Source organism: Lutjanus erythropterus, chromosome 13 (genome assembly GCF_056507025.1).
Source record: "Lutjanus erythropterus isolate fLutEry1 chromosome 13, fLutEry1.hap2, whole genome shotgun sequence".
In the NCBI taxonomy this organism is placed as follows: domain Eukaryota; kingdom Metazoa; phylum Chordata; class Actinopteri; order Lutjaniformes; family Lutjanidae; genus Lutjanus; species Lutjanus erythropterus.
In genome coordinates, this window is record NC_139329.1 from 15,230,299 (window position 1) to 15,248,398 (window position 18,100).

General features: G+C 39.5%; 1 protein-coding gene across 1 annotated transcript in view; it reads left to right on the forward strand.

Annotated features, from left to right (window-relative positions):
* The window catches only part of pamr1b (peptidase domain containing associated with muscle regeneration 1b), a 30,989-nt gene extending 14,196 nt beyond the window's left edge, over window positions 1-16,793 (forward strand). Inside the window, exons 5-14 of the mRNA XM_084734750.1 lie at window positions 2,622-2,839; window positions 3,593-3,700; window positions 7,609-7,779; window positions 7,956-8,147; window positions 8,913-9,827; window positions 9,923-10,099; window positions 12,222-12,288; window positions 12,468-12,697; window positions 15,318-15,676; window positions 15,779-16,793. Of these exons, the coding sequence (XP_084590876.1) occupies window positions 2,622-2,839; window positions 3,593-3,700; window positions 7,609-7,779; window positions 7,956-8,147; window positions 8,913-9,827; window positions 9,923-10,099; window positions 12,222-12,288; window positions 12,468-12,697; window positions 15,318-15,676; window positions 15,779-16,360 (3,019 nt within the window). The 3' untranslated portion in view covers window positions 16,361-16,793. The remainder of the gene's footprint in view (window positions 1-2,621; window positions 2,840-3,592; window positions 3,701-7,608; window positions 7,780-7,955; window positions 8,148-8,912; window positions 9,828-9,922; window positions 10,100-12,221; window positions 12,289-12,467; window positions 12,698-15,317; window positions 15,677-15,778) is intronic.
* Window positions 16,794-18,100: the final 1,307 nt, after the last annotated feature.

Sequence of the window (18,100 nt, forward strand, 5' to 3'; positions counted from 1 at the left end):
TTTTATTTACACACACACACACACACACACACACACACACACACACACACACACACACACGCACACACACACATACATACATACATACATATACATATATATAATTTACAAATAAATGTGTTTGTTGGAAATTGAGGAATATTGCATATCTTCGTGTCAGTGAAGTTAAAATTGTCACAGTTTCATCTGGCAGGTTTTTGAGATCTTCACTGTCCATCTGTAATAGTTATTAATGGCTGGCTTGCTTCGGTCAAATTTCCACTCGGTTCAGATATTTCGGCAAGATGTATGTCATGGATGGATGGCAAGTCTACAGCAAAGTTTGGAAACCACAACATCCCCCTTTTCAGGAAAGTTATTACTTTTCAATCCTGTGATAACTTTCTATTTCTGTCATTTTCTCCATTACACATACGGCTCTTTACAGGCGAGCGTTTGCACAGGGCTTAGCAGTTACAGTTATACAGGCTCAGCATGCTGTGCATACAGTAATGGTTTATTGTGTGCATAAAAGACATTTAATGATTCCAACTATTTTTTTCTGCTGTATATAAAAGCTTTGCATCAAACTGAACAGTAATTAAATGAAATGCATAGATTACTGGGCTGAATCCATTCTGTGACAACAAACATCAGTTTAGAGATGACTAATATTTATGTCATATTTTGGTATCTTTTGTCACATAAATTCACCAAATTCCTAAATGAAAAAGATTTATGGAAAGCTATGTGTCTGTGCTTGAGAAGCTGGGGAATTACTGGCAGGGTATTTCTCTGTCTTTAACTACGGTGGCTTGCAGTACACTCACCTCACAGGCAACATATTTACCAAATTACAGCTGGCATTAATTGCTGGGAGCTGCTGCAGGCTAACATTTAGCATTCTTGTATATCTCATTAGTCTAAGCTTCCGTGACCCAAGGGTCTGAGATAAAGGGTAAAATTAGAGGATCTGGGAGCAAGCCAGTGTCTTGTATAAAGTTCATCAGTCCTTCGTGTCCGTTCCAATGTAAGGCCAAAGAGATTACATCTGCTTTTTCCCAGGAAGGGGAAAGCAGACTCCTTTGTGTTTTTCCTAATCCAGCTGGCAGTCCTCTCAGTGTCACACTCTGCCTGTGACTGAACCAAATAGCTCAAGAACTGAAAGTGAATGCAAATTTCTCCAAGGAGTTATTGTACTCACTTAAATTCACATTTAAACAGCCATAAAGCCACTCCTTCTGGACGCTCTGACTGTTTAAAGCACACTTCAAATGTTTTGGAAATATGAACACATTACTTGGAAATTCCCAGTAATCACCAGTCACGCCACTTGTTTTGGAAAATAATGGTGCAATTAACCTGTTTATTCAGCATTTAGGGATATTTTTTATAGACATAACAGCTGCTGATCTGAAATAACGAGATGCTTATGAAGACTGGGATGCTGTTTATCAGCTCTGATTATTGACAATTACAGAAATGTTATTGCAAATATATGTGCACTTAAAACTCTTAAACAGGCGCATAATGAGGGCTAACAATAAACGATCTATTAAATATACGGATGAAAAAAAATCTTAAGATGCCTCTGAAACCTGCCAAAGCCACAAAGGGAAAGACAGGCATCTGTTTGTTTTTGGTCTCTTGCTGTGCCCACTGTTTTATTGTTGTTGCCAAGTGTCAATAATTATTGTTCTTTATCTCAAAAGGTTTCATCTTAACTCCTATTAGGTTAGTACAAAGTTGGTGCATAATGTACTCTTACTTGCCTGTACTTGTCTTAGTCATGATCTAAAATTACTCTTCTCCTTTAATCCTACTCCAACTCCTAAATTTTTACTGACAAAAACAAAGCAACAAAACACATAAGTCTTCTGTGGTACTATGTTAACACACATTTCACAGATCATTAAGAAAAGTAAGCCATGTAGCCTAATAGTGGCGCAAATCAAGTTGGCAGCTGTTATGTATTCAGTAGCTGTCATTACTGTTCATTGCTTGTTTGCTGGCTGAAGATTTTAAAAGCTTCAGCATCATGATGCCAGCTGGTGTGGCGCCGCCAGGGAACACAGGTGTTCTCATAATCCAGGAAAACATAAACCGAGCAGGACCACAAGAGCAACTTTTACGAAAAAAAATCTGTTTGCTTCATGCACCATCATATCCATCAATTATATCAAGGTTGAGTAACAGTTCAAGTATTTTCCAACTAGAAGAGAGAGTGCAGATCTCCACCTGGCAACCAGAAAATAATATTTGGATATAACCTCTTTATAATCACCGTCATTTTAATTGATTTTGTCATAATTGGTATATTAATTCTTGAGTTATTGCCAAAGACATGTTTTTTGAGATTACAGTGACCTCAACCTTTCACCACCAAAATATGAGCAGTTAATTCTTGAGTTCAAGTATATGTTTGTACCAAATTTTATAGAGATATTGTATTCATTGAGTGGGATGGACAGGAGGTTTCAGTAATCTTTGACCACCAAAATGTAATCAGTTCATTCTTCAGTCCAAGTGACCATTTATCCAAGTTAGAGGAAATTCCCTTGAGGTGTCGAGAATGGGAATATTTTGAAAGTTTAAAGTTTAAACTCTTAACACTCACAGCTCCATGTTTTTTCTTGTAACAGGTTCATGATGCTGAGTCTGGAGTTTCACCAGTCTTGCCGTTACGACTACGTGGAAGTCCGAGACGGTGACAGCATCAACTCACGTGTCATTGGTCGATTCTGTGGGAACAACAGACCTGCCCCGGTCCACAGTTCTGGCAACAGTCTGCACATACTCTTTGTGTCTGATGGTTACAAGAACTTTGATGGATTCTTTGCAACTTTCCAGGAGAGCTCAGGCAGGTCAAATACCAGTGTCATTTAGCAACAACACAATTACTGCCACAACTACTATTTATATATATTTACTACTAATAATTTACTTCTAGGAACTCTCCCAAATCCTAACCCCTTATGCTAATCGTAGAAAATTCGACCTTAGACACCAACCCAAGTCCTAATCCAATGACAGCGCCCAACAAGAGTGTGTCCTGGCTTTATACAATGCAAATACAAGTCATTTGTGAAGTCATACTCAATGAACAAAGTGATTTTTTGAGTCATATGTCGCAACAAATGCAAACAAGACGTTTCCAAGGCACCCAGAGTCCAGAGTACAACAAAAAAGCCTTTAACAGCGTATGACTGACACCTACATGATTTGGCAAAAGCCTTCGTCAGGGTGTTGAGCCTGTTAATAGCCCGTTGAGAAACAGAGGACTGACCGATATATTTACTTTCCAGAAATGTCCTCATTCTCGAGGTCTAACACTCAGAAGCACACACGCGAACATACACACACGCGCAGACGTAATTTACCAGCGGCTAAGCCAGGCCTAGTAAAAGTAAACAGAGGCTTTCTGTGTAGAAATGCCCACACACACATTGAGAAATGGAAAGTTACAATGACATTTATATGGTGCCAGCTTTGAATATGAATCCTTTGATGTAGCCTGGTGTGAACAGTCATTCCTTTAGTTTGTGTCACTACATGACTAATATGTACAAGATTTGTTGTTGTACCCTAATGTCATACACTTGTTTGTCTACAGCTTGCAGCTCCTCTCCCTGCCTGCATGATGGGACTTGTATCCTGGACACTTCTTATTCTTACCACTGTGCCTGTTTGGCTGGCTACACAGGCAAGAGGTGTGAAAATGGTGAGTCTGTAACTGAAACCTGTTTTTAAAATAGGATATTTTATGTTTCTAGGGGCAAATCGAAGTGAGGAAAGGTGCCTGCAGATTCTAATCAGAGGAAAGAATAAACCAGTCTTTACAGCATACTGTAGGCATGACTTGAATTTTCCATCTCTTGAAGCATCTGAAAGGCATGTGTCTTATTGTACTGATGCTTACGAATGCTCCGAATTATTTGAGTCATTTTTATCTGAAATCAGACACACCTAGTTATGACAAACTTATTGAGAATTGACTTGTGCCTGCAAGATTTTTTTTTTTTTTTTTTTTTTTTTTGCTGTTGTTGCTGCCCAGACACAGGCGGTGATTCACTGTCACAAGGGAGAAGTCTGTGGTTTGGACTAGCTTCAGGCCAGCTGCCTTCCCTAAAACCATGCATGGGAATGCATGGGTTTTGGTCAATCAGCCTTTCTAGAAATATAAAATAGGTGTTAGTAAATGTGCTGCAAATCCTAACAACTACCTACTTTAACAAATATTTAGAAATTTTGTATGAAACTAATCATTGAACCAATTAGTGTATTAAAGGGCTGATTTGGATTTTTTTGAAGTGGGGTTGTATGAGGTACTTATCAACACTCAGTGTATTAGCTACAGTAGATGCCGGTCAGTACGCCTGCAGTTTAGAGAAAAAGACAGGGGCACCAACACAGAACCTAAGCAATGTACTGCAGTGAACAGCATCAGCAACAAAATGTTTTTTAGCCACTTAAAAAAAGGTCCACTGAAAAAAAACAACAACAAAAAAACAATAGCTTAAGTGAACGCTGTATTTAGAGTATTTTCACTGCTTTACTTTGCTGTCAGACAGCCTTTTCAGACAGGAAACCACCATTAGAGAAGCCAAATATCACTGTTTCCAAACCAACCAAACTCCAGGCAAATTAACTAACATGTCAAGGCAGCTGGAGACAAGTAACTCCCTTTCTCTGTGAGTTAAAATGACTGATTTCACTTATGGAGTTTGGTTGGTTTAGAGAGAGTGATATTTGGCTTATATAATGGAGGTTTACCATCTGGTCATCATCTTTTTTAGGTGGACCTTTTAAGAAGCTAAAATACTTTTTGTTTCTGGCCCCGTCCACAGTGGTACATCGCTTAGCATCTTGTTTCTCCTCATAAGGGGTGTGCCAACCAGCATCTGTTGTAGGTAATACTATAAGTTCCTCATACACCCCTCAAACTACCTCTTTAACTGATACTACTGCAGATAGATGGATAAGTTCAGGATACTGAAAGGGAAAAGAAATTAAAGCTCTAACAAAATATATGGAGAAGGAAAAAATACTGTTTTTCTTTGTGAGTTTGGTTTCTGAAGATACTCACTGTATGTCACCTTAAATCTGTGCAACCATTTTGCACAAACACCACGACAGAGCTCCACTTCATCATGTACCCCACTAACTCTTCAATCAAGATGTGCTTGACCTGCAACAGTCTTTAATTTATGGGTGTCTGGACCCTAACATGTGTTTTTACATCCAATACACCTCCCTTAAGATCCTGCAAAAACAGACTTCCTGAACCCAGCTTTTTTCTTCTGGTGTCATTTTCAGGGCTAAATTAGAGTCTATAAAACTAATAGCGAAACAGTTCTACTTCTGTAACACAAGCCAGCTTTTCCATTGGAGGAGAGACCTGTAAAAAAGGCACAAGTTTCATTCTACACAGTGTGCATTCATCTGTATTCCCATGAGAGATTCTCAGCTGTTAATTTTAATGGGGAGAGCTGGAATAGAGCTAATGTCTGACATTTTGTAGAGGAAATATAGTCTACTCCTCTGCCCTGGAGTCAGATGAAAAACGTTAAGCATGAACCTGACATCAGCCGTATGTTAGGTCTCCAATAATCAACCTGTCATCTGTTGTAAGTCTGAGCTAAAACTCATTCTGTATGAGAGAATCTAGACATGGAATCATATATAAACTCAAGATATTGAAGGAAGGGCGCCCCTATAGCTCAGTTGGTAGGGTGTGCGCACCATATACTGAGGCTGGTAGTCCTCTGCAGCGGCCGCCGGTTCGAATCCGGCCTGCGGCCCATTTGCTGCATGTCATCCCCTGTCTCTTCACCCCCCCTTTCCTGTCATACCTTCAGCTGTCACTATCATTAAAGGCAAAAAAATGCCCAAAAAAATAACTTTAAAAAAAAAAAAAAAAAGATATTGAAGGAATTTCTCCCTTTTTACTTTCTCTTTAGTATAGTCTAATCTATTTTTGAGTCTGATCTGTTTTGGAGAGCAGTGTTCACCTAGTTTCCAAATCATTTATGAAAGGAATGATGATTTACTGACAGTATGTGTCACTACATATAGTATGTTAGCATTCCACTCTAATTATCCCAGACTCACCTCATTATGTCTGTTGACAAAATCTGACATGAAAGGTGGATCATATAAGCATAATACAACACAGACCACAACACCTCAGGGTGCTTCAGCTTAAAAAAAAAAAAACATCCAAAGGAGGTCAACTGCAGTTTATTTTTCCACTTTTGGTTGGCCAACAAAATTCTCCATCCCCTAAGGAACTTAGGTTGAAAATACCGTAAGTAAAAAAACGCCCAGATTATAGGGAGGGTTCCTTGGTTCTGAGCTATAAAACCACAGACAGCACATTTCATGGATCTGACACAACTTAAAGTCAACACCACAGAAAACCTCCTGAGGGATCCTCACACAGAGATGCTGTAATGGTATGATAACCTCAGTGTTAACATGTGTGTTTGGGTTTTTGTGAACTCAGCTGTGGGTGGAGGAGTACCACAACGTTTGTGTGCGCATTTGCAATTTGCCTTTAAAGGACAAATATGTAATATATGTACTGTACTAGACCATTAAATGACCCCGATATATAATCAGAAATTAAGGAAACATGCCAAGATGAAATACTGGCTTCCTTGACAACAATGCCACAGCCAGCATGTTCTCCTTTGAAATTTTCCTTCTGGTTCAGAATGTATGTTTTTGTTTTCCTGTCTCACTTTTATCAAAGTTGAAATTAATGCCGAATGTCCGCTGAATGAGTTAGTGTCTGTTTATGTGTTGTAAGATACCATTAATAATCATTTAGAATGAGCAGATGCTTCTAACAGTTAAATTGAGCACTATGTTAATGGAGTCTGTCTGGCAGTAAGACAGGCAGTCACTGAACTTTAACTTGATTGACAAACAATTAAAGAGTTGATCATCTTACACCATCTATGGCTCCAACTTGCTATTTGGACTTGCAGTGCTTATTTTTGAATGGTATGATGTCGATAATTGCTCCTTTAAGATAGAAATAGATACTCTGTGCACATCATAAAATGCTGAAATAATTTCTTTTTATGACAAGGATATTTTTATTTTGCAGAAGGTTGTCAGAGTTGCACACAGTATTCCACCACCACATTTTCAGTCTCTTCTACCCTACTTCATGATCTCCACTTTAACAACACTGGAAAGTTGAAGAGTTTGACTAAATCTCTTTTATTGCTTCTATTTCTTCCTCATTTACAAGCCGTGTGTTAAAGTCTAGCTGTGAACTGTTCACACTTTACCATGATGGGTGAAATTATTCATTAATGGGCCTCTGTGGTAGAAGGCTGTGCTTTTAAAGCTCTGGGCAGTTTTAAATTAAGAGTAGTGAGTCTGAGAGCTGAGTTTTTTTGTTCATGAGCTACCTGTCTGACCTACAAACACCAGCAGGCAATTAACTCACTGCAGGTCTATTTGTGTGGTCTTTGACAGCAGGGAGGTGCAATAAACTGTTGTCTGAGGAATGCTAGAGATGTTTCCTAAATCTTTATAATGTCTTAAGCACTCTGTTATAGACCAGGAAAATAAGACGTTCATGAATTAAATGTGCATGCCTGTATTTCCACTCAGTGGTTGGATGCCACAGGCCTCCCGTGCCCACCCATGGATCCACAGAGGGTTTATTCCATCACTCGGGGGCACGCATCACTTTCCGTTGTGACCCTGGCTTTGAGCTGCGGGGGTCCCGTACCGCCATCTGCCTGAGCGATGGCACATGGAGTGCGTCTGCCCCAGAGTGTGGTAAGATAATGATGTGTTTGTTTTTTCTGCCAAATAATTAGAATTTGGAATCCGGGAGAGTCATACGCGTGTCATTTGCTTGTCTCTGGATGCACACTGCCCCAGAGATGGTGCAGATTGTGGAAAAAAGCAGATTTGCAACTTCTAAAAGCCCAATTTTCTTTCCTCGACTCTAGTGCCAGTGGAAAGACTGTGTACTTTACCAGCGAAGCCAATGCACGGGGACCACTTCTTGGTTTATGGACCCAATGATGTCCTGATTGCTCTACAGTACCTGTGCTACCAGCCCTATGAACTCAGTGGAAACTCCCAGAGAACCTGCCTGCCTAACAACACCTGGAGTGGAACTCCTCCTGTTTGCATCCAAGGTCAGACAAAGCGCCTTAAATATTGGATGAGTCTGTACAAATTGTGCAGTGGCATAATACAGTTGCTGTATGCTTATAAGGATAATGGATCAGAAAATGAGTCAGTACAAGGTACTACAGACACCACAGAATACTGGTTGACTGGTTTACTTGTGGTGGACAAGTAAACCAGTCAAAACCTTACTTAAAGTGATCATTTTTAACATTTCCACACTACAATGTCTTAAAAAGGTTGGACATATGTTACATATTTAGTTGAATCATGCACTTAGATTATCCCAAATGTTTCCAACAATCTTCAAATGTAGAAAAATCTGTAATTTATTCAAGGTAATGGTGCATTTTCTGCTAGCCATTGCTAGCTAATTGCTCATTGCTATAACTCTGGGAAAACTCAGCATGCGTTTGATATGTCAGAGAGTGAGGAGGGAAGTCAACAAACATGGCTCAATGTAACGCCTCATACATGAACGTAATTTCTTTAGAGTCATGTCAGATTTTAATGTGAGAGAGACTCCTGCTGGCAGAATTTACAGAAAGTGCCTTTAAGTAAACATTTGTAAGTTTTATCAACAAAATGTACTTGCAGAATTAAAAGTAAAAGTATTTATTGCAGTAAAATGCTTGGTGTTGCTGTGTAACTAAGACAAGCTACCTCTCTGCTGAGTAAAATACAAGTACCTCAACTTTGTACTTGAGTAACTGTACTTAATTACATTCCACTGCTGACAAAGTAATGATCTTCTTTATGTTCTTTATCCACAGTGAATAATACTTTACCTGAAGCAGAAAAGGACAAAGACAAGGCAAAAGAGATAGAAACAGTGGACATAGACAAGACAACAAAGACAGAAACAGATATATACATTGACAAAGATGTTAGCAAAACTAAAGAGAAAGGTCAAGAGAGCACAGCTGGAGAAAAAGAAAGTGTTGGAGAGAAAGATATAACCACTGGGCATGAGAATATAACAGCAGTTGACCAAGAAGAAAAATATACTGATACAATTCCAGAGAAAACTGAGTCTGAGGGTAGGAATGAAGGAGGGCCGGAGGAAGGAAATACTGGGTCAGAGACACCCACTAGAGGCAGCAAGGACAAAGTGGATAGCGAAGGCCCAGACAACAGCCTGAATACAGTTGAAAAGACAGAACCTGAGGTAGGAAAGCCACCAGAGAAAAAAGAGGACAGCCCAGACACAAATATTGAGACGGGAAAGACAGATATCACAGAAATAGTCGTGAGAAAAGACAAAGGACAAGAAGAGAAGGAAAGGAAAGAGGAGCAGGTGAATGGAAAAAGAGATCCAGATAAAGTTGGCCCTAATGATACCAAGCTGAGAAAGGTCACAGTAGAGGATGAAAACACAGTGGAGATTTTTCAACTAGAAATGACAAACAACGACACAGTTACATATGATATAATAGACACAAATAAAGAAAATAACAGCATAGGCTCTCCTGAGACAGAGAGGAAAGTCATCCCCACTAGAGTCAACATTACACAGTACACCATGTACAGAGCGGGAGGTGAGGAAAGTGAGAAACCGAAGGAAAAGCCAACAATTAAAGAGGACAAGACAGAGGAAGATCCTGCTGAGAAAACAACGGAAGAGTTGGAGAGGGAGAGGGAAGAGAAAGAAAAACAGAAGGAGAACGAAGCCAACCAAAGCATCACCGGTAAGAGAGGTCATTGAGAAAAATAAAAGTGAATACCAACCACCTCTTGTTGGTCTTAATCCACTCATCACCTGCTGCCTGTTGCCGCCCTGCAGAGAAAAGCTGCCCTCCTCTCCCTCGCCTCTACCACGGTTACCACCAGCCGCTGCCTGGGGCGGAGCCGGAAACAGTGGAGTTCTTCTGTAACCACTCCTACGCTCTCAGCGGTGATGCCCAACGTACCTGCCAGTCAGATGGTACCTGGAGTGGCAAACAGCCCCTCTGTGTCAGAGGTAATGTGGCAGTTTGTTCACTGTTTTTGGTTCAGTACTGATGACGATGTTAGCTGGTTGTTTTTGGAAGTTAAAACATATTCGTAGGCATGGATAGGACTATCACAGTGACGGAAGTTCTCCTGCAGTTATTTAGCTTGGCTCAATAGTGTAGTATACATATATGCAGCATACGAACACTGAGTTTATCAAATTAATCTATGAAATTAACACTAAAACAACATGAAAGGTGGCAAAAGTTACAGCTTCCCAGTTTGAAACCATGTCACAAACCGGTATCAATCCAACCTTGACCTTGAACCACTATCAACCCTTGTATTGCTTATCATTTTACACACATTGAAGTGTGGGAAAAAAAACATGACTATTGTTGCTGTTGCGTGTCAACCCCTGTGGCTGGCTTATCAATATTGCGGTATTTAAAAGTTTTGAAAAGGTATTGCAACATACTTTTTTTGATAGTTACTGCATGATAAATAGCTAATAGGGTATACCATCTAAAGGGTTTTTAAGCACAGACATGTAGCCCACTGCTGACTCATTGTTTTTTTTGTTTTTTTAATCAGAAAAAGGGAATTTAATTAATAAAGTGTCATTTGTCTCCCAGTTTATATCAGGTCATCAAACTTGTAGATATAAAGTAAGGAAAGGGTTCTATAAAATACTAAAAGACAGACACTAACATTAAATGCTTAGTGAAGGATTCTCAAAGTACAATAATCCATCAGTCTGGAGCTCTAAATGTTAATTAGTTCTTAATGGGTTTTGGTCTGGATCAGCTCTTTGCCAAAAGTTAAGTGGTCTAACAGTCCATTGGCTCAACGTTCTGGATTAATTAAGGAGTTAGGGAAAAAAACAAAACAAGTTCCACACTGTGAGGATATACAGCAGCCAAATTATAATTTTTTTTTAACCTTGTTGAATGGTTGGTCCAACATTTTAGTAAATACTCTTTTCTCTTGCTTTCTGAAACACGGCAAAACAGCAAATCTGGCTCATTGACTGTACAAAAGTGAAGCCAAACATCCCAGATAACAGAGCTGGCATCTTGTCCTTGTAAAGTCATAGCCTCCACAGTAGTGATCACAGCTGGAGACATGATATCAAGGTCCTGCCCATACACCCAGCCGGCTCAGTTGCTATCATTCATATAAGAAAAAGGAACACTTCACATCAGTATGATGAAAACTACCTGAAATAAACTGAAATATTTTAGTTTGGCCTAGTTTCTCTCTGTTTCCAGTTTTTATTATGCTAGGCTAAGCTAACTGACTCATTTTTTACTTACAGACATGAGAGAGGTATTGATCTAACTCCTGTAACTCTCAGCAAGAAAGTCAATAAGTGTAGTTCCCAAAGTATCAATATTTTCATTAAATGCTATAAAAGCCATTACCTACAACTTCTAAAACCCTCAATGTATGCCATATTGGTGGGACCAAATGGAATCTGCATCTATTTTTGCGGTTCTCTGTGGCGATCCAGACTGAATATCTGCTGAGTTTTTGTTTGTTTGTTTATAACATGATCATTTAAGCTCACAATGATTGTTTTGGGGCAAAAACAAGCACACAAATAGGACATTAAAATGAGCTAAAATTACCTCAAGAAGGGCTGAAACAAATATTTAGTGGATTTTAGTGGAGATTTTATTTCATTACCAACTGCAAACATTTGTTGGAAGAGTCAACCAGCAGAAAATGTAAGACACATGGCCACTAAAACACAAGATTCAATGTTGAGCAGAGAGACCAAATATTAATTTGCAAAATCATGAACCTTTAATCATTCATCTCCCAACAAATTTCCATGTCAACACATATACAAACAAAAATACATAATTATGTAACTGGTAATGTGCTTGAGTTTTACAAGGAGCATCTCTATTAGTTTAAAATCGCTGGAAAAACTGCAGAGGTGCCGTCGGAATTCTGTGGGAGTAGATTCCATGTGGGCCTGCTTTTAGACAGTGGTACCGATTACAGCATAGTTCACAATTCCCCACAGTCCAGTCACTCTTCCTGTTACAGTAGTTCCATTCAAATAACAACAGATGTAAATGGGACTTTGGTGTGTATTGTCTGATGTGTTAAGTGTTTTTTGTATGTGTGTTTTTTTGCAGCATGTCGGGAACCAAAAGTGTCAGAGCTGGTTAGACAAAAAGTCCTGGCACCTCAGGCACCATCCAGGTATTTACTAATGCATTATGTGATATGATAAGCGTCATTATTATCACAAAATGCTTGATGTTCGCATAATGTAAAATTATCGTGCTATTTATTGACAGAAGAACTGAAAGCAATAACTTTAATGTCATACAGTGCAAAAGGGTTACTCAAGACATATGTTTGCATATCCTTGTCCTCAGAAAGACACCTGTGCACAAGCTGTACTCCTCAGGGCTGGGTCGACAGCTCCAGTCTGATGGCCACACTAAAAGCCCTCCAGTGCTTTCTCAGTTGCCTCAGGGCTTCCACCACCTTTACACACATATAGAGTATGAGTGCGCCTCTCAGTACTACCAACACTCTGGCAGCTCTCGCCGAACCTGCTTGAAGACTGGGAAGTGGAGCGGGCGTCATGTATCCTGTTCACCAGGTGGGGGCAGCAGAGTACCACTAAAAATCACCAGCACACCCTCACAAAACAAACACACTGACACATTTTAATACAGTGATTTACATCCACATATCAACAATGATATTTAATAAGAAATTATTATGTGATCACTAAGACATGCTGTCTTTATCTGCTGAAGGACTGTCAGCTTCTTCTTCTCACATCTCTCTGGTGTTCCTGCCTGCAGTCTGCTCATTACTACTCAAAGTTCCCAAAGCTTTTAAGATGAAAATCAAATAAATGACTTTTATGTCTCTGCTGTGACAAAGATGCAATAAGAGTTTAAAAGATTAACATCTTTGATTAAAAACACAACAGTGTCCTCTTTCTTCATCATCAGCAGTAACAATATTTGATTTAAAAACAGTTTGTTTGGATAGCGTGAAGAGCTATATCACAGGTGCTGTGACATTTCTCACAGATGATAAGATAGCAACATGTCCACATCCTGACAATTTTGTCACTGCTTCTTGAATGAACTCTCCTGCTTACATAACAGCCATTCAAGTTTTAGTAACTCACGCATAGCAATAGTACAAACAATGCAGGACATCCTGGTTAAGGAACCAGATAGACAGGTTGAGTTTAGCTGAAAGACTGACAGGCCTCTAAAGCAGCAGACTGTGTGTCTCTGTTTTGCTACTGAAGACCAGGCCATGTTTATAAAAATGTTCTTGGATTCATACTTGAGCTTAGTCTTAAGATCATTGACTGAACATAAAAAACCTTGTGTGGGATCTAAGAGGCCCATTTTTAACTTAAGCACCAGTGGCATATACATGTCAAATTAACTTAAAATTGACAGTACCTGCCTCACAATCAGTGATTTTCCCTTACATAATTCTAGCACAAATGAGGGTTTATTGGGAATAGCCTTTAACTTTTTGGAAAACAAGATCACAGTCATGGTAGAGGAGACTGAAACCAGGCAACACATATTATTCAGTGCACTAACTAGTGGATTAAAAAGACATGGTGCTTGCGTGTGCCACAATTAATTCCTCACAACGTTAGCTGATCATTTCTATCACAATGTTCATAATGCTAATGCAGAGTTCACGTTTGCTTTAATAAGTGCAATACCCTGACATAACCAGCAGAAAAAAACGAATTAAGGCAAGTCTAGACATTTCCTTAGAGATAAGATCATTTCCACTTCAAAGTAAGGTTTTGTAAAAAATCACTTATACATGGTTTTCTGCTGAAGTCATTCATAAGATCGAAATTGATTGTGAGTCCAATTTTATAAATGAGGCCCCTGACTGATTTCATACTGTTTGGTCATCCTCATTCAGCAGGGACAGAAAATGGGACAGATTTGTTGCAGTGTAGATGCATTCACAGTGTACCTTCCCATTAATATAGTCATGTTGCAAAGCACAATTCTCATCCCATAATACCAAAGATGGCCCTTACATCTTCCACACAGAGCTTTACACTTGGAACCTTTTGCCTCTTAATCTCTATAAAAGTTCTTAATTTTCATCGTCATCACAATATCCATGAAAGACGATCCTCTCTGTGCAGAGTGGAAGGAAACGGCATTGGGCCAGCCACTTTAATCACTATTTGTAGCAAAAACAAAGCTGACTGCTCTTATATATATCTTTTATACCAACCTGATAAGGTTTTGAGTCTGTGACCTGTGTGCAACTTTAATAAAAGGGATCTGCACACATCTAAAACAATGTCAACAAAAACTGGAGGTTAAAGGTTTTTCTGTTTCTTTCTCTTTCTCTTTCTCGTGGGCCATGCATATAAAAATATTAGGAGTTATGGGCTAGATATTATAAAATGCATAGTTTTCAAACTACAGGTACACTGCAAGAAAATCAGTGTCTAGACCCCAATACCTCTTGTGCCATAAATAATCAATTTTCTATCAAAATAACTATGCAATGTGACTAAACAGTTTAATGTTTGATATTGCCGTAGTTTACTCATATGCTCTATACATTACAAAATTATTTGTGTCTAATATATCTGTATCTGTATTTAAATTAAACACTTTTAGTACTATTTCAATGCGTGGTATTGGTGCCAACTTAAAATATTATGTGTAAATCTGTAAACATGCAAAGTTAAAACAGGCAGAACAGACTGAAATCACCAATTCCAGATGTCTCTGAAATTTTTGGCCCTCATTCGCAATCTTCCATCTTTTCAGTACTGCCATGTTTAATCATGTTTAATCATGTTTTCATTAACTAGTCAATCATTGAAAGTCAAGTTCTCGTGTTCAATCTAGGATGTGCAATGTACATACAGTATAACTGAGATTTTAGAAATATTCTCAAGCCATATTCTACTTAAAAATTCACAGCAAGTTTGGCGACTACATCACTAAGGCTTCTTTCACATTTCAGGTGACTGGCTTTTGAGTATTTTATATGTTGTTCCAACTACGCCATTTTATGTCTTTAAAACAAGCAATCTTACTTGCACATTTAAAATACAAGCTTTCTAAAGATGAATAATGAAGATTCAAAGCTCTAAGTGTTGACAGTCTAATATTTTCCTGTCTCCCTTTTCCCTCTCCTCCTCATGTTTATGGTCTCTCCCTCTCTGTCCTCTCATCCTGTCACCTCCTCCTTGGCAGTGTGTGGGAAGTATCCGACCTTTGACCCACAGAGGCCTGCAGAGGCTCACTGGCCTTGGCTGGCAGCCATCTACCGCCGCTCTAGCAACGGAGCTGAGACAAAGGTGACCAAGGCGGACAGCCAGGCAGGGTCCCTGAAGAGGGACGGTGGAGCAGGAACTGGCAACCACAATCAGGCTTCTGACTGGCAGCTGGTATGCAGCGGGGCTCTGGTGAATCAGAGGAGTGTGGTCGTCGCAGCTCACTGTGTGACAGAACTGGGGAAGGTGTATCCCTTGGATGCAGCCAAGATCAAGGTGGTGGTGGGGAAGCACTACCGTGATGACCACAGGGAGAGTAAAGGTCTTCAACACCTGAGGGTAAGCTGCTGGAGATAGTGTTGATTCTAAAAGGGTCTATTGTTCTCTAATGATCCTTTTTACCTAGACTGCTGCGGTAAGCCTATCTCTTTCTCCTTTTAGGTGGCCTCCATTGTTGTTCATGAAAACTACGACCCCAATATTCTCGATTCCGACTTGGCTGTGGTCAAGCTACTGGACAAAGCAAGGATCGGGGAGAAAGTCCTGCCCCTCTGTGTCTCAGACAGCCAGGGAGAGGAGGTGACATCAGGACAAGGGCTTGTGACAGGCTGGTCTCCACTGCCCGATTCAAGTTTAGGTCCTGATGAGAAGGCGAGGGTTGGGCTCGTGCACCTCACTGACATAGTCCCATGTGAGCAGCAGTATGCTCGCAATGGCGTGCCAGTCAGCGTCACAGACAATATGCTCTGTGCCAGCCAGAAGCCTGACTATGGACCATCTAACATATGTCCCTCTGACACTGGGGGGATCCTTGTCCTCCCCGCCCTCTCCAAGAACCAAGCCAGCAACAATGAAAGGCCATCGCTCAGCTTTACGCAGGTGAAGGAGGAGAGCAAAGGACTGTGGAGACTCCTGGGACTGGTGAGCTTTGGCTATGATGAAGGGGAGTGCGATCCTGATCTCTACACTGTCTACACACATGTAGCCAACTTCAAAGACTGGATAGAGAGCAATATGAAATAAAATTCCTACTGTCTGATCCACCTCGTCCCCCCATATCCCTCTGAAATATTTAAATTCAGGCTTTTCATCCTCTCTTATCTTTTTTTCTTGGTTTCATGCACAAGGGCATTTTCTTACTCAATGCAGAAGCACTGGAAACACTGGACAACACAGTGCTCTAACTGAAGGGGGTGCTAACACATTAAATGTGCTGGGCAACAACCTTTCATCAGAAGACTTCAGAGTTCAGGTCCCTCAACCTCACGTTATACACTTGAAAATGACCACAGAACCAGTTCAAAATGGTTTGTATTGTACTCATTGGTATGTATATATGTTGTAATGTTCTGAATTATTCTATCAATTCATATGACGAAAGAGATGTACATATTGTATTGAAAGACAAAAATGTCATGACATTTGTAATTAAAGAAAATATAGGTGTGGTAAAGCTTGTCAGAGTGTGATTGTTTTTCATCATATGGTCAGTATGTATTCCTGTTTAAATATATTCTACTCATTCAAAGGAGCAATATGTAACAAATACACATCTAAAAATTAGTACTGCAAAACAGATATCAAATAGTGAGACGGAGCCATAAACGGTATATTAAATATATTGAAATACTATTGAATATATGTTCTATGGTTGAAGTGGGAAGTGGGACCCTCAAGGAAGCTCAGCCAGGCTGCAGGACCACAAAAGCAGAGTGTGTGATGAGCGAAACTTTTTAATTTGACAATAACAAGCAATGAGTTCTACACTGTAAACTGATCGGCTGTTTCTAACTGTCAATGTAAAGTTAAAACCGTTATCCTGAAAACAAAAGCCCACTGCTCCAAAAATACACCCTCTGGAGTTGGAGTTCAGTGACTGCCTGCCTTACTGTCTGCCAGATTCCATTAACATGTTAGCTAATTTAACTGTAATAAACAAATACTCCTTCTAAAAGATAACTAATGATTTTTTATGACCCATACACAGACACTAACTCATTCAGCATTAAGCATTTGGTATTAATTTGACTTCTAAATAACATGATTCTTAAGTTTATGACTAAACACAACCTACCACTGTGCTTAGCGCTAACTAGCAAATGTTAGCATGGGAACACAGAAGACTAAATCGTAAATATTACCTGATAAACCACTATACCTGCATGGCTGTAGACCTTACATCCTATTTACACCTAGTGTCAAAGTGAGATCCAGATAAGAAGTGATCCAATCCTGCCTTTGTGCTTACACTTTGTATTTGGGTAGCATTTGCTAATTAGCATTGTTGTCTGAGAGGCAAGTATTTCAAAGTTTCATGGTCATTTTATGATTTATTACTGTAAATATTTCACAGATTTCCCCTTTAAATCATAGTATTGAGATGATGTGAAAGGAAACACCTTATATTTGCTCTATGAAGCACACAGTGGGTTTGTGCTGTGAAGCAAATGAATCCAGGTCAGAGCAGCACCATTTTTACAACTGTAAACGGAGCATGTTATTCACAGATCAATTCCCTCTTCTGTGCTCAAATTAAATCAATTACTTCCATTCTGACCTTCCTCCAGTATTCAGACGTCAGTTTACATAGACAGATGAGCTGCAGCTTATATCCACTTCCAATAGGGGGCAATAAAGATTACGCTATTACTGCATGTTTAGGAGCATCAATAGAATAGATGGCTGTTGGTTCATTTGTTTTTGATTTGGTGATTTCAAAATAATAATTAATGGTACAACCTGCTTTACATGAGTAAATCAATA